Source organism: Centrocercus urophasianus, unplaced genomic scaffold (assembly GCF_019232065.1).
Source record: "Centrocercus urophasianus isolate 14NV4802_14NV808 unplaced genomic scaffold, USGS_Curo_1.0 seq_27, whole genome shotgun sequence".
Taxonomy (NCBI): domain Eukaryota; kingdom Metazoa; phylum Chordata; class Aves; order Galliformes; family Phasianidae; genus Centrocercus; species Centrocercus urophasianus.
In genome coordinates, this window is record NW_024884833.1 from 6,098,035 (window position 1) to 6,113,996 (window position 15,962).

Below are 15,962 nucleotides of genomic sequence, written 5' to 3' on the forward strand. Positions count from 1 at the left end.
CGCCGCGCCGCGGAGCCGCGAGACCACGCGCGGGCGCTGATTGGACAGGATCGAGCCGCGTCCTGCCGGTGGTGACACCGCCCTCCGAGTCCGTTAGGCGCGCTGCATGCTGGGAACTGGAGTCCGGGCACAGCCGGGACGGACGGCGCATGCCTAGAAGAGCCGAGCTGCCACCGTCCTGCGGGCCCACCGAGGGCCTGCCGCGGGGGTAGCAGCGCCAGGCCTGCACGGCCGGGCTGGCCTGTCGGGGCCTCCCTGGCTTAGGTGATCGTATAACCTCACCGCGAAAACCAAGTAAAACTCGCACCGACAGCAGGCTGTGCAGTTCAGTCTTTTATTTCAAGGCATTTCTGTGGCCGGACGCGGCCGGGGAGGCGGTGCCGGGCCCATCCCCAGGCGCGCTGCCCCTGCCGACGCGCGGCCCCGCGCCCGAGCGCGGTTGTGATCCCCAGAGAAACGCAGCGAGCGGCGTCCGCCCGGCACCGCTCACTCAGAAAGCGCTGTGTGCTCTCTAGCGCGGCTTCGGCATTTCCTAGCAAGCAGTTAACCCAGTGTTTGTTTAATTGTGAGAAGGTTACTGCTGACAACAGAAACACCCCTACCTTCAATTCGCTTCTTGACTTTTTTAAACCTTTTTCTTATCATAAATCTGCTTCTACCTTACCCTTCTCTATTCCCTTTCATTTCCTAGTATCTTCCCCCTCCATTTCCAGCTGCCATCCTTACTTCTGCTCCACTTCCTTTTCAAGCATTTAGCCTCTCCTGCTGAGGCCTCACAACAGTCAGCATCGGGATGGCCAGCAATTTTGCATGCAGGAGGTAAAGCGGAAAGAAGGAACATCCTGTTGTACACAAAGCACCCATGCCAAAGGGACCCATCTCTATGCTGTTAGGGCATAGAGCCCAGAAAAATCAACCTGAGAGAATCTGAGATGGCCCAAGTCTCCTGCCCCTCCCAGCAGCAAAGAGGTAGATGCAGAAGAGCTTTTTTTGGGAAGACTGGAAGGAGAAGTTGTGGGGCAAATCCTCATAAACTCCTTTTGTTGGCAGCCCTTTATGCAAAGCACTGGGGTGTTCTCTTGGCTGTTGCCAACTGGAAAACAAACAGCTATACAAATAATTAGCAAATACTAGAACATTGGATATGCTCGTTAGGCTATACCTGGCTTGTAGAACAGGAGCTTGACACAAAAGCTAATAAATTAATTTAGCATGTAGTCCTTGGAAAGAATAGTCAGTTTTGATGCAGCTAGAAGAAACAGCTCTGATTTAAAAAAAAAAAAAAAAAAAAAAAAAAAAAAAAAAGTCCAAAGCTAGGTAGATTTGACTTTTAAAAGGAGAAATATAAGTTAAACGTGGCAAGAATACAATGTATCAAAAATACATTTTCCTCTTTCTCTTCATTCAGCTCTTTGTCCTGTAGTATATGGGCCATTTGTGCGTGAAAAGTCTTGCTGATCTTCTTCGTCCAAATCCAAGATGTCTGGGATATCATCTGACTCTGAAGACAGGTCTGTAATAGTGAAATCTGGAACCTGTGTAGGAACAAAATTTAAAAAAATTCAAAAGTAGAATTAAATAAATGTTGTACTCCTGACTGAAATCAAGAGATGAACATGCTCAGCATTTCTTGAAATCAGACTCAAAATACTAAATACAGAGTTAAATATGTTCAGTCACAAACGTGGTATGAAGGCCAAATATTATGTAAGCTATAAATCAGTTGCTTAGAAGAAAGGATTTTATAGTAGGCATAGAATAGAATAGGCATGGAATAGAGCTAAACAGGCTGGATGGGGCCTTGGGCAGTCTGATTCTAGTAGGAAATGTTCTGCCCACAGCAAGGGTTGAAACTGGATGTCCCTCCCATCCAAACTACTCCACAATTCTGTATTTGGAATGAGTAGGGCACGTCACCATGCTCAGTAACTGTCTGATCAGTGATAATTTTCTCTGTAAGTTAGGAACAGGATATTTCTATTATTTCTGACCATGTTGATCCTATTGATCATAGGGTGATCAACCTCTCTGACTGAAGTTGGTGTTTTCTTAATTTCCTTAGCACATATGCTGTAAGTTAATGTAGTTAACCCCATTAACGTAAGATGTTCACATCCACAAAGCAATTTTGAACTGGAATGTACTGGTGCACCTGAGCAAAACAGGGTTTGTCTCAGTATTATTCATCTAAGTTTTGAACATGCTACATTCTTTTAAAAGAAAACACATTACTACCTGCATCAGTGTAGCCAAAGCGGTGCAAATTCCTGATGTTTTAGGCTTGCTTAGGTAAAAGACCTTCACTTTTATATCACTTTTGTGTTTAGTTATACTCTCATTTCATAGTTGATAAGAAGTTGGAACAAACTAGTAAGTCAATGTATGCAACAGAGAATGAGATCAGATAGGACCCTTCTTCATACCACTCCTCCATAAGGTTGTTAGATCTTCTTATATGGACTAGCACAAAGCTTACAGAAAACTTGTATGAAATTATGCAAAACATACATCAGCAGTTTTGCTCTCTTACAAACCAAAAGTTAATGTCAACATTAACTTAATTTTGAACTCATATCTCCTTTTTCTTGCTATTTTTTTTTTTTTTTTTAGAGCTGAGTCACAAGCAATTTGAGAGGTAATTCTTACTTTGTTTGCTTTCAAAACAAGAACTTGTCTTTAGTCATCAGAGATTGTAGTATTCAAAAGAGATCTATTTTCAGTCCAAGTAACTTAACAAAACTTGAACAAAGCACTGCACAACACCACCAACAAGCCATACGTTGAATATTTGCTGATTATGCAAATAAAGAACATATCATGCTCAAAAACTAACAAAATTAAGTTCAACTTTCTGTTTTTATTTCTCTTTTTAAAAATCAGCTGCCTTAGAGGAACGTTATCTTGGATGGTTTGAGATTTTTTTTTTCTTTTGACTGAAGAGCTGTTTATTTTTAAAATGCAGAAATGATCTATCAGTTGTTCCTAAATTCTTTCACTATTTCACTAGCTCCATAGTATTACGGTAAGCTTCAGTTTAGAAAATACTAGTCATATCTACAGAATTAAAGAGATTTCAAGAGCTTTCCACTTTTTTTTTTTTTTTTTTAATTTCCTCCAGTTTGAGGCAAACTAGCTGGGGCCCAGCAGCAAGTCTTTTGCTTACACAAATCTTTTAATGTGGTTTTTGCCAATATGTGTGCTGCTATGGACATGCTTGTGAAGCTTTCATACTATGGGGAGTTTTTTTTTATGAATGTTTGTATTTAATACTTTTCAGCCAATGATGATAAGCAACAATGGCAAGTGAAAAGGGAAGTTTCAACTAGCATGAATGGAACAAGATTCCAAGGTCTCTTCCAACTCAAGCAATTCCATGGTTCTGTAAAATGTCAGAGCTCTGTAGCCCAAACAAAACCCTCGTGTTTTTTGAACTAAAAGTATACTAAGTTGATGATTCTAAGTTTCTGTGTAGTGTATCTGAACTGTTTGATATATGCAATAATTAAGAAACTAGTAAAATTACAGGGAAAATTTACGAGCAGGCTCTTGTTCATATTTTAGGCTTTTCTCCTTCCATTTGAGTTTTCAGCAGTTATTAGAACGTTAATCATTTTCAGTCCATAGGTTTTCATATACTGCTGCAAAAAACCTATGACTTTGGAAGATATCGAAGTCATCCTTAACTCTAGTGGGCATTTTAGCAGACATTCTTTCAGGCTGTGCTAGAAAAAGGCAGAAAATTTTATTGAGTATTGTAATTAATATAGTCCAAGGATAAACCATCTAAGATTACCAGCAAGAACATATCCACACAAGTTAGTGTTGCAGTTCAGTTCAAGCATCCAGTGCATTCCTCATTAGGAAAAATCTAGTAATTTAAATCCAAGGACTTGCATTTGATATAATAAATCAGGATCATATTAATTCACCATTACTTAGCCTTCTCTTCCACCAACCAAGGTTCCTAATTCCTTAATATTCTGTACACTTGCTTTGTAAGCAGGTTAAAAAAGAAACCACAGTAGAATGATATCAAGTTTTTGTGCAGTGTTTTGGCACAACATACTGTCAGCTCAGCCGTTACATAAATATTTAACCAGTCATTCCTCTGTTTGTGGACACTAGCTGTAGCTCAGCTGTAAAAAGTCAAAATAACTTACACAGAAGCCACACAATAATACACAGTGAGATGAACGTTTCTCAGGACTTGACAGGGAAATTATTTCTTTGCTTTCTATTTTTGTCTTCTTGCTGGTCATTAGTAAGGCTAGATAACCCTCTAAAAGAGTACGATCCTGAGTGCAACTTAAGGCAGACAGAAAGCTCTTACTGTTGCAGTAATATCAATTACTGCTGTTTATTTCTCACTCTTCAGACAGTGAGCCATTTATATATCTTATTTGATTCCTCTTTTCAGTTTGAAGGTCCGTAGCAATACCTGAGCTTTAAAAAATATGCATAAAAATGGAGATTCCCTTCATTGAATAAACAGCTGCTTGCAAACCTGATCAGCCCTGCTCTCCTTCAAAGCATTGCTACAAAGGGTGCATCCTATAACTCTTATTACAGAGATTAAAAAGAACTTGGTCAGTACTTAAAACAGAATTAATTGCTGAAAGAATTACAAGAGGCTTAACTCAGGTTCTAGATGGAAAGATATTTTGCTGCCTCATATTAACTTACACTTAAAAACCCCTTATGCAAAAAACAAGTATTTAAGGCTGAAAATTCTAGAATCCTGATCTATAGTCCTCTATCATTACAATTTTATTATATTTTTTTAAAATTCCAAAAGTTTTAATCCACTCCCATAAGAAGGCCAGAATGTATATAACTTGTTCTAGTGCTCACAACCATACCAGGAAGGAGGCACTGGTCCATGTATAAACATGCCACCTAACTGCGTCTTTGACTAGGGGACAGGCTTCCCTTTGACAGGGAACTCCAGCTTTGCATCACTCTACTTGATGACCTCTTCGAAACCAAGACCATTGCTGCTACATTAAATGATTGCAATGCACAGAGCGCTAGATTTATCTGGAGAGCTCTAAACCATGGCATCTTATTTCTGAGTTACAGTAATTCCCTTGCAGAGCAAGGAATCACAAGACTTACTGGTGAACAACTCCAAAATCTGGAGTGTTAAATTCGTATCAGTCAAGTTCAAAAGAGCATACATAAAATTAAAGAAATAATTTATACTGGCTACAGGGAGCCAGCAGCCAAAGCAGGTAGCTGGGAGTTTCATACTCAGAGAACACTTAAAGGGAAGAGAATGTTGACTTTTGCCTATATCCTTTTTAGTCAGTGTAAGACCATCTGCAAGTTCACAGCTGAGATCATTAACAGTAAACACCAAAAAAAAGCAACAATAAAGCAAAGACTGAATGGAAGGGTACACAAGAACTCAAAAGGAGGAAGGAAGATGTTACTTATCTATACACACAGACACACACAAACACATTTTTAATGTCTACTTTTGCATTGCAAGCTTGCTTTCTCTCAGACCCAGCTTGAAAGAGTCACAGAACAGCAAGTTACAAGTTTTGCACACCATTCAAATGGAGACAGACTTTGGCTGCTGAAGCATTTATTACTAAAGTACAAAATGAATTACAAAAAGTTGGCTACAAAAAAAACATACAACAGCAGGCAGCTGGGTACAAACAGCATGAATCTTGTCTTTATACTATGTTATGAAAAATACACTTTGATAATGATTTAGTCAAGTTGCTGTGTAATACAATTGTACTGTTAGTAAGAACAATGGCACAGCATTTAAGTAACTCAAGCTGACTCAGTCAGAAACCCCACTTCCTGCTATGGATTTCTGCACGTATTTTCATGAATTAGGTAGCAGTTCATTTAAGATAGCCAGATACAAAATAATAATCAAACGCATAATCTGCAGCAAATACAGAATTTAAGTACACTTAGCTAAAATGCAAAGCTTTTAAATGCATTTCATAGCACGTAAGGCTATTACATGCTGGGTTTCTTTCTTTCCCAGCACATCCTTATCTCTAAATTTTGAAGGATGGACTATTTGGTAGATAAGGACTCGGGTGGAAGGCCACAGCTAGAAGGTTATGGTCAATGGCTCTGTGTCCAGGTGGAGGCCAGCAATGAGTGGCATTCCCCAGGGGTCTGTCTTGGGACAAGTACCTATTAAAGACTTTATCAGTGACACAGATGACTGGATGTAGTGCACCCTCAGCAAGTTTGCAGATGGCACCAAGCTGAGTGGTGCAGTTGATATGGTAGAATGAAGGGATGCCATCCAGAGGGACTTTGATAAACTTGAAAGGCAAGCCCCTGTGAACTTAAAGTATAATAAAGCAATCCCAGATATGAGTACAGTCCGGGAGAACTTCTTGAGAGTAACCCTGCCAAGAAAGATTGAGGGGTCCTGGTAGATGAGAAATTTGATGTGAGCCAACAGCAAGCACTTGAAGGCCAACAGTACCCTGGGCTACATCAGAAGAGAAGCCAGCTGGTTGAGGGAGGTGAGCATCCCTCTCTACTCCACCCTTACGAGGTCCCATCTGGAATACTGCATCCAGGTCCGGGGCCACCAGCACAGAGAAGATACTGAGCTTTTGGAGAGGGTCTGGAGGAGAGCCACAAGGATGATCAGAAGGTGTACCTCTAATATGGAGACAGGCTGAAGGAGCTGGGCCTGCAGCTGTGGGGAGACTTTGTTATACTTAAAGGGGAATTACAAACAGAAGAGATATTTTAACTCTTTTTTTTTAAAAAAAAAAAAAAAAAAAAAAAACATTGGCAGATAGTGATAGGAGAAGGGGGAATGGTTTCAAACTAAAGGAAGGAAGACTTAGATTAGATGTCAGGGGAAGTTTTTCTGCTTAGAGGGTAGGTGAGGCCCTGGAACAGGCTGTCCAGAGGTTGTGGGTGGCCCGTCCCTGCAGGCATTCAAGGCCAGGCTGGATAGGACCCTGCAACCTCACCTGGTGCTTGACCTAACTGTTGGCAACCCTTCCAGCAGCAAGGGGCTTGCAACCTGATGATCCTTGAAGACCTTTCCAACCCAAGCCATTCTGAGATTATTCTGATAAGAAATTAAACAACAAATGAAATGCTTTTAATTGCAATTTATCTAATTTAGAATAAAACGATTAGTACCATTAATAAGCAAGGTGAGGTTTCTTGACTTTACAGACAAACAAGGCATCCTGACAACTGTAAGCTGCCAATTTTTAGGCACTTAATCATGTCTGTTTTAGAATAGCTTTACAACTCATTTGTGGGAGAGTCTCTTCTCACCACTCCATGTTTTTTCTCCAAGACTTTTTGACAGCTACAGTTGTTAAACATCACTTGTTTGGCCAGTCTGCAGGGTACACACATGCTGTGCAATTTATTCAATATTGCGTTCAAGCTGTTTGTCTTTCTGGCTGGAATTTTTCTCCCCTTCACCTTCGTTCTCAGCATGCTGAGGGCCAGGCAGTTGTGGGTAAAAGGGACCTACCAGCCAGTTGAGCGGTGTGTTGTTAACAAGATAATCCATCACATCATCCAGAGACTCCTTCATTTTCTTCAGCTGTCCTTTGCTAGTAGTAAGAAAGCTGTCTGATAGTTCCTGGAAGGAGGATGCTGATCGGAAGATTTCGTAGACATCACCAGCCATTGAGCGAACACTGTAAACCTGATCCTGCACACTCTGTGGCAGCCCCTGTATGCTCGTAACCAGTGTGAGGCAGGTGGTCTGAAGCTGCTGAGTGAGACTCTGCGCAATAGCTAGAGTTCTTGACTCAATGTGCTAGAAATAAAAGCATGACAGCCCATCAGTATATTTTTAACGACTATAACTAGCTTCATGTTGCTCAAGAGACAAGGGAGAACAAAAAGGGCAAAAGATGTAGAAGATAATGTAATAATGTTTAAGAACAAAGAGTCAGAGATAACTTGAAAGTACTTGATTTTTTAATGTTCAAGTACTTTGTGGAACAGAAACACTGACAGCTTCTTCCTAGCAAAGATAAGCAATCTCTTGTTTCATCTCTGGATAAGAAGTGATAGCAAGTAAATATATTCTAGTCAATGAGCCACTGTTCAAAGCTACATATGACTATTCCTCAAACCGCTTTATACTTACAAACTGCTATTTCTGGTCTGGCCATATAAGGGAATCCCAGCTATCTAGGTACAGATATCTAAACAAGCTCATATGTTGAGCAGGATGACTACTCTTTTGAAAAGACAATGAATCCAGTAGTGCTTGCAGAAAAGTAGGCTAGTTTATGAATCAGGATGTCTCCTACATTTCATAGTAATCACTAGCAGTTGTCCTGGGCTTCAGCACTCAGAGTCCACATTTGCTCATAAGTATTCTGTGCACTACACAGACTGTTATCTTGCCCAATATCACCTTGACAATATGCAATGCATTTATTTCTAGTTTAGATTTACATCTATTTACCTCAGCACTATGCGATTCATCACCATCATTTTGACCTGTATTTTTCTTCCATTCTACCCAGGATTGATAAAGCTTTTCCTGAGCACCAAGAAGTTTCTGATTGGCACTATTCATGTTCTTTCTGGCATACTCGATCTGAAATACAGTCAAACAAGGAAGTAAAGAAAGAGTCCAAAACAGTTTCATTAGGGCTTTGTAACCCTTTAAGCATCTGAAGTTTAGGATAAGTGACTTTGGGGAATGTAGCACATTGCTTATCTTCAAAGAGAAAACTAGAAGCAGTTTACTTCTCTATCTACCTGAACTATTTTACACTCCCCCAACTAGCTTCCTACACAAAGGAATTGGAAGTACATAGAAGGCCACAACTTTATGTACAATTCCTGTTGTACATAAGGTATGTATATCAGATTACTGAAGTACCCAGAAATGCTTAAACACCCACAGCAAGAAAAGCAAGTGAAGCATCCTACTTTTTTTTTTAGCATAGAAGAATTAGTTAAAGCACACTAAAGTGTTTCCAAATTGCAAGACATTATCTTCGCTAAGTTGTATCAGAACATTAATACCTTTTTTAACATGTTATTTCTATTTCTGCAGTGTTCAAAATTAAAAGGAACTGGTAGTTTGTTTGCAGATCACTTTGACGTAGGATCTCTCCTATCTGGTTGTGAAAAGCACCAAGTATGATGTTCTTAATATTTTGAAAATGCATTTAATCAGGGAGCAATCCTATTTTCCCATGTCACTTTTTCTCAGTACTCTAACCCTATACCAACATTTGCAGCATTTCACACTTAAAGCAAAAGCTTAAACTTACCAGACTAACAGTGTTGTGCAGCTGAGAAATTGTCTCCTGGCCTTTTTGTTTAGCATCTCTCACTTTGTTTAAGGCTTGTTGGTAGGCACGTGCACGGAACTTTGAAGACAGAGATCCTAGTCGAACATAATAACTTGGCTTTTGGACTCCAACTTCAAAACCTTCAACTTTCGCAGCTTCTCTTTCTGGTAATTGGAAAGGAAGCAGATTGATCAGTGGAAGAAAGCTTTAGATTAGCAAGATAAAGTGTTTGCTTAGTAACAACTGATTACTGGACTTGCTCACAGTCTTAACTAGAGGTTTAGTTGATAGAATTCTGAAGTATAGGGACCTAACATCCATTCTACTTGACTATCTATCAACAAGGCAGTTTGGGAAGCACATGCCCCATCTCCATTACAAACAACTAGTAAGCAGATGATTGCTTACTGTTTCTCCAGTATAAGTATACTAACAAAATTAAATCTTGAAATGGTCTTACCTAGTTCTGCTTCTGTTAGTGGGAGATACTGGTCTACAAGGGTCTCTGATTTAGTGAGAGCACTGTCCATTCCACTGCTCATCATTTGCACCACACGACTTCCCAAGACAGTGTTGATGCCACCATTGACAACAGACTTAGTCATTTCTACACTGTCTTGCACTGCTTCTTTAGTCTTGCCCACAACTCCAGTGATTTTGTGAGCAACAGTTTCCTTGGCACCAGTCATGGTGGTTGTTACAGCTTCTCTGGCTCCAACAACTACACCCTTAGCATTGGCAACAACCTGCCAAAGAAAATATGTTAGTTCACAGAAATAAATAAAATTTGCTAGGGAGAGCTACATAACCCTAGAAACAATTATACTAAAACTAACAGTAACATAAATCACACATCCTCTTCATACTGCACAGGAAAAAGATACTTAAAAAAAATAGATGTCCACCAGTGAAGAGTAGCTACACCTATGTTAAATAGTGGGCTAACTTCTTTTAAGGAAAAGAAAAAAATAAAAACAGGGCTCAGTGACCTTCAAAAAGCAAGAAGGTGTTCTATAGAAACATCCTTTATCTCCTCATGGCTTCTAATCTGTGAAGCAAGTGTGGTTTATAGAAACTCTCCTCCTCGCATTTTTAGAGATAGCAGAAACTACAATCAGTATACATGCTCTTCTGCTTAATATATGTACATGGAAAGGACTTACCTTATCAGTGGGTTGATTCAGTATAGGAAGTCTCTCTTCAATTTTATCAAGACCTATACAAGCATAGTTGTTGGCAACCACAACTATAGAAAAAAAAAACAATGATTGATTTAAGATGTGTTTGTCTTAATTCCAGCTGATACTTCTTAGAATGGCGCTCAACACAACAGCACACACAAAAAAGCTTCTCCCCCCTTCTCATTGAGATTTGAGGCAACTAAGCCTCAAAAAGAAGACAGCTTTTATCACGCCCTAAGCAAGCTCACTAGCTGACACAGTCTTTTCTTAGACCTTACAAGCAGCTGTTGTAACAAGCTGAGGCTTCTGCCAGAATTAGGAAACTGGTTGCAAAAGTCTTGTGTTTAAATTTGGCAACTGTGTCACAAGTCGTTCTCTTGAGAGAAAGTACAAAGTAGAACTTGAAAACAGGTGAAAGGTGAGGAAGGTGTTGAGCAAGAGACTACTTAACCACCCTGCAACTTAAGAGGAGCCAGTCAGTTCAGTGTTACAAAAGCTTGAATTTGCTTAGCATTTGGAATTCCCCCTCCCGAAATCATACCCATCATGTAATCAGTTACATCAGTTACTCAACAAGCAATGCAACAGGTTCAGTCAGCACCAAACCAGCACTACCATGTTTAATTGTAAGCACATCTGGATATAAAAAAAAAACCAATCAGCTGAATTAAAGTTATCAGCAACCCCATATTAGCCTTACTCTGTGGTTCCAGTTTCTGGATGATAGGCATAGCACTAGTCATGGCTACTGAAGTAATTGTCTTCACTCCTTTCTCTGCTATCTCACATACTGACTTCAAATAGGGATGGTTATCCTTTGTGGTTATGTAGGCTGTAGACACCATATCGTAAGTGGAGCTCACCAAAGGAAGGTTTGCTACCCTCGATACAATGTTCTGTTTAAAAAGAAAGAAGCTAGTTTACTCATTTTTCTAAGCTCGACAGTTAAAAACAAACAAACAAACAAACTACTGGGCTAACTTGAACTTACCTGTTGTGGATCAATTGCTGCTAATGCCATTTTTTCAGGTCTTGAATCTTACAGAGCCTATGACAGGAGCATATCAGAGTTAGCATATCCTCATAAGCAACTTTATCTAAACACCAGGCTTTCAAACTGACAAAATTCCTTTGTAATCAATCCCAAAGATAAAGAGGATTAAAGATGTGAACTTTCTTGCAAGCAAGAGCTATGTTTTACTGTATCACTTTGAAGTTCAAAAACCTTTGTTTCTTAAGTGCTTTCTTCGGGTTAGGCAATACAAGTAAGACACAGGCTTGGTGCAGAGTCACTGGAGGACTGTATGGAAGAAATGGACCCACGGTGTTGGTGGACGCATGGCAAAACATGAGCCAGTGTGAGACGCCACACAAAAAGCTTTTGTCTCAAAGATTACTGTGGAATGCAAGGACAACTGGAGGTATCTCTGCCTACACCAGGGTGTCAGGAACAAGGAAGATAAAGGGAATGTCTTCAAACCAGTCACATTCCAGACTACGCCCAAGATGTGGAGGCACAGCCTTGTGTGGAGCCCTTGGCTTATCTGATGTTGATAAGCCTGCACCAGACTATACAGTATACATAAGGATTCCACAAAAACAAAAACTTCTTTTTCCTATATTGTATGTTCCCAGAATCACGGAACATCGCAACACTGGTGGGAGTTATCGCTGCATTCATATGATGAGCCCTTGCTTTTATTTGTGACCTTTTTACTATCACTTTCTTCATCCTTCTTCCCATTCCCAGGCTTAAATAACCAAGAATTTAATAACAAACTGGTTGGGCAAATATTTGACTTCATTTTGAGTCTTAATTTCATGTTGGATATACATATCATGAATCTTCTTGTTTCTGATGGTTGAAACAAGACAGCCAGTAGTGTGCCCAGATAGCCAAAAAGGCCAATGGCACCCTGGCGCGTATCAGAAACAGTGCTGCCAGCAGAAGCAGTGAAGTGATCATTCCCCTGTCAGCTCTCATGAGACTGCACCTCAAGTACCATGCTGTTTGGGACCCCTCACTACACGAAAGATACTGCAGCCACGAAGCACGCCCAAAGAAAGGTAATGAAGCTGGGGAAGGGTCTGGAGAACAAGTCTTATGGGGAACAGCTGAGAGAACTGGGAACGTTTAGTCTGGAGAAGAGGTGGCTCAGGGAAGATCTTGTAGCTCTCTACATAATACATGAAAGAAGGTTGTGGCAAGGAGGGAGTCAGCCTTTTCTCCTGTGTAACTAGCAGTAGGACTAGAAGGAATGGGCACAAGTTGCACCACAGGGGTTCAGGTTGGACATTCATAGCATTTCTTCTCAAGAAGAGTAGCCAGACCCTGGAATGGGCTTCCCAGGGATGTGGTCAAATCACTGTCCCTAGAGGCATTCAAGAACTTAGATGTTCTACTAAGGGGCATGGCAGAGTGGGGAATTATAGGTCATAGGTGGATGGTTGGACTGGATGATCTTTGAGGCCTTTTCCAGCCCTGACAAATCTGTGATTTTATGACACACAAGAAACAGCAACTTAAGTACAGCAGTTCACCAGAGAATTACAAAAAAAAATTATGACACATGGATTCATTTATTTTTCTAGAGAAATGCACATAATTGGTCCTAACTGTAGAACCAGTTAGGAAGAAAAGCCACACAGTTGTTCTTAAGCTAACAGTTCACTAAACCTGTAATTTAGGATGCCTGAAGGAGGGATGAAGAATCTGCCATGAGTAGTTTTACTCATTACTCACTCCAGTTAGCGTAATTGAGTCAAGCTTGAAACGTGAGCCATCACTGTGGCCCAGATCTTGAGAACACTTGGACGACTGCAAAAAGCACCAATAACGTCAGTACAGTTCTCACTCAAGTTACACCAATAGAGGCTCACACTGTTCACAAGCTGCCTCGCTATAACGTGCAGAATGAATGCAGAGAGGTTGAACTAAATCTGCAGAGACACACCCGGCAAGCCCGGGACCCGCACATCTCCACAGCAGCAGGTCCGGGTCGCCCTCACCGAGCAGGCAGGACGCAGCCAGCAGCGGACGGGCACCCGCCGCCCGCGGGGGCAGCAGAGCGGCCGATGCGATGACGGAGGCAGGGGGGCGGCCCCGCGAAGCGGGAAGCCGCAGCCCCCGGCGAGGCCGGCAGGCAGGCGGCCACCGAGCTCAGCCATGTTGCGGAACCGGCCTCGAGGTCGCCGAGGGCTCCCGCAGCCCCGGACGGCCGATGAGAACCGGGCGGTACTCACCCGGAGAAGAAACGCGCCGTCACAGCCACCGCCGCCTCGAAGCTCGAGCGCCGCCGCACAGTATGGAGGCCAGGCCGCGTCCCTCTTTTTATGGGGAGCGGCCGCCGCTGGCCGCGCGCTGCCGCGCTCTCGCGAGAGCAACGCCTCCCCGAGCCGCGCGTCACCGCCGCCTTGCGCCCCGCCCCGCGAACGCGCGGTGCCGCGGCGCCAGCCAGCCGCCCCCGTTGGCCTTGCAGCGCCCGCAGCGAGGCCGGTCGGTTGTTTGACTGCTGGAAGTCACCAGCAGGCGTGGGGTGCGGAATTACCAGTGTTGCGATCGAGCGTCTCAGCAGGAGGGTAGATTCTAAACCAGAACGTAAATAAGTACGTTTTATTAAAGGAAACTCTTGTTCAGCCGATCTTTCAGAAAAATAAGATCTTTGTACCTTAATGCACAAAAGGAACGGAAGAAGCAGCCCTTCAGACCCTTGGCCAGGCACAAGATCCACAGAGAGCAGAGCCAGGAGAGGACGAGTCACGCATGAAATGCGCACTCTCTTGTCACGTGAAATCTTTCAGTTTGTACATTTGGGCAAGGAATACAGCAAAAGATTGGGCTGCACTAGTCTGAAATCAGGAACTAATGTCCACCCAGCGCCTCTAGCCCAGGACCACCCTTCCTGGAAGCGGGAACAACGGCAGGCCAGCCAGATTGCAGGAAATGGCTGCAAACTCAAGCACATTCTTGGTGTGCTGAAACTTCTAGCAGTGCTTCACTTTTAACCGATAAACAAATCTCCAGGCCACAGCACAGCTGTGGGACACCAAGCAGGCACAGAAAAGCATTCCAGGCAGCGATCCAAAAGCATATGTACCGTTAAAGTTGCATTGGGCTGGTTGTTGTGATAGCAACGGGGAGTCGGATCTGCATGACACAGTAGATTCGGGTCTCCACTGCCTAACAGTGCTACATGTGATACAAATATGTATCACATATATGAACAATATCAAATCAAATATGTATCACATATGAACAATAACACATGTCACTCTTGCACTGATATTTTTCCTACATTAAATTTTAGCTTCCTTGCTGGAAAGCCTTAATTTTTAAGGTGAAACTTTTTAATTTTTAAAGGTAAAAAATGATGAAAACTGGTTTATCTCTAAGACATAAATACCAGCTTTCCATTATGCTCTTTCTGATCCCTTTTGCTGCATCCTAAACATAACTCAGCCAAACAAATTCTGATTTAACAGCTACTGCTCGAAACAAGTAGACCTCTCCTTCTTCTCGCCAGTGTTGGGGCAGCAAGTCCTTCCAACACAGAGCATTACAGTAAGAAGTGACATTATCTGCCCAGAATGGAGAAAGGTGGCACCTTTGCTCATTGGACTGACTAGCAAGATCCAAGCTCTCTACATAAGGAAAAGAACACCTCTTGCAAAACCTTGCAGCAAAATATGTGGATCATCTCTCCCTCTTATTTGCCTATTACTCATGTTAGAATATTATAAAATATTCATTGTCCCAGCTAACAATACAACTACTCACCAACTCATGCCCCACTAGCCACATCTCACACCTGCCAACCAAAGACCAGCAATCCCCAAGCAGCAGTTGCACCCCAGCCAACGCCCTACAGCTTGATAGGCCTCCACATGAAGGCTAGAAGGCTATCACAGAATCACAGAAAGACTAGGGATCTTGAAGACTATCTAGTTCCTGTGCATTGCACAGGACACCACCCAGCAGATCAGGTTGTGCAGAGCCTCATGCAACCTGGCCTTGAATGTCTCCAGGGATGAGGCATCCACAGCTTCTCTGGGCAGACTGTGCCATTGCCTCACCACTTTCTGAGTCAAGAACTTCCTTCCAGTAACTAATCTAAACCTTCTTTTTTTTAGTTTAAAACCTTTCACCCTTGCCCTATCACTATCTGCCCTTGTAAAAAGTCAGTCTCCTTCCTGTTCATAAACTACTTTCAAGTAATGGAAGGCTGCAGTGAGGTGTCTCCAGAGGCTTTCCTTCTTCAGACTAAGCAAGCCCAGCTCCCTCAGCCTTGCTTAGTAGGAGAGGTGCTCCTGCCTTCTCATCATCTTCGTGGCCCTCATCTGGACCTTCTTCAATGGCTTCATGTCTGTCTTGTGCTGGAAGCCCCCAGACCTGGACAGAGTACTCTACGTGGTGCCTCATATGGGCAGAACGTAGGAGAACAGTCACTTCTCTCATCCTGCTAGCTACCCTTCTATTGTATAAACTGCACCACTCAGTGTT

At 42.3% G+C, this 15,962-nt stretch overlaps 1 protein-coding gene across 3 annotated transcripts; it reads right to left on the reverse strand.

Annotated features, from left to right (window-relative positions):
• Positions 1–1,303: 1,303 nt before the first annotated feature.
• On the reverse strand, positions 1,304–13,797 carry PLIN2 (perilipin 2). 3 transcript variants are annotated; one of them, XM_042826871.1, is made up of 9 exons: positions 13,706–13,797; positions 11,454–11,510; positions 11,163–11,358; positions 10,445–10,527; positions 9,742–10,027; positions 9,261–9,445; positions 8,441–8,575; positions 7,490–7,780; positions 1,304–1,535 (listed from the first exon to the last, which is right to left on the reverse strand). In XM_042826871.1, the coding sequence occupies exons 2-9, from the start codon at positions 11,481–11,483 to the stop codon at positions 1,401–1,403; spliced, it is 1,341 nt and encodes a 446-aa protein (XP_042682805.1). In that variant the 5' UTR covers positions 11,484–11,510; positions 13,706–13,797; the 3' UTR covers positions 1,304–1,400. The 3 variants fall into 3 exon arrangements, with proteins under 3 accessions (XP_042682805.1, XP_042682804.1, XP_042682807.1); XM_042826870.1 differs by lacking the exon at positions 1,304–1,535 and adding an exon at positions 6,215–6,685; XM_042826873.1 differs by lacking the exon at positions 1,304–1,535 and having other exon boundaries at positions 6,877–7,780.
• Positions 13,798–15,962: the final 2,165 nt, after the last annotated feature.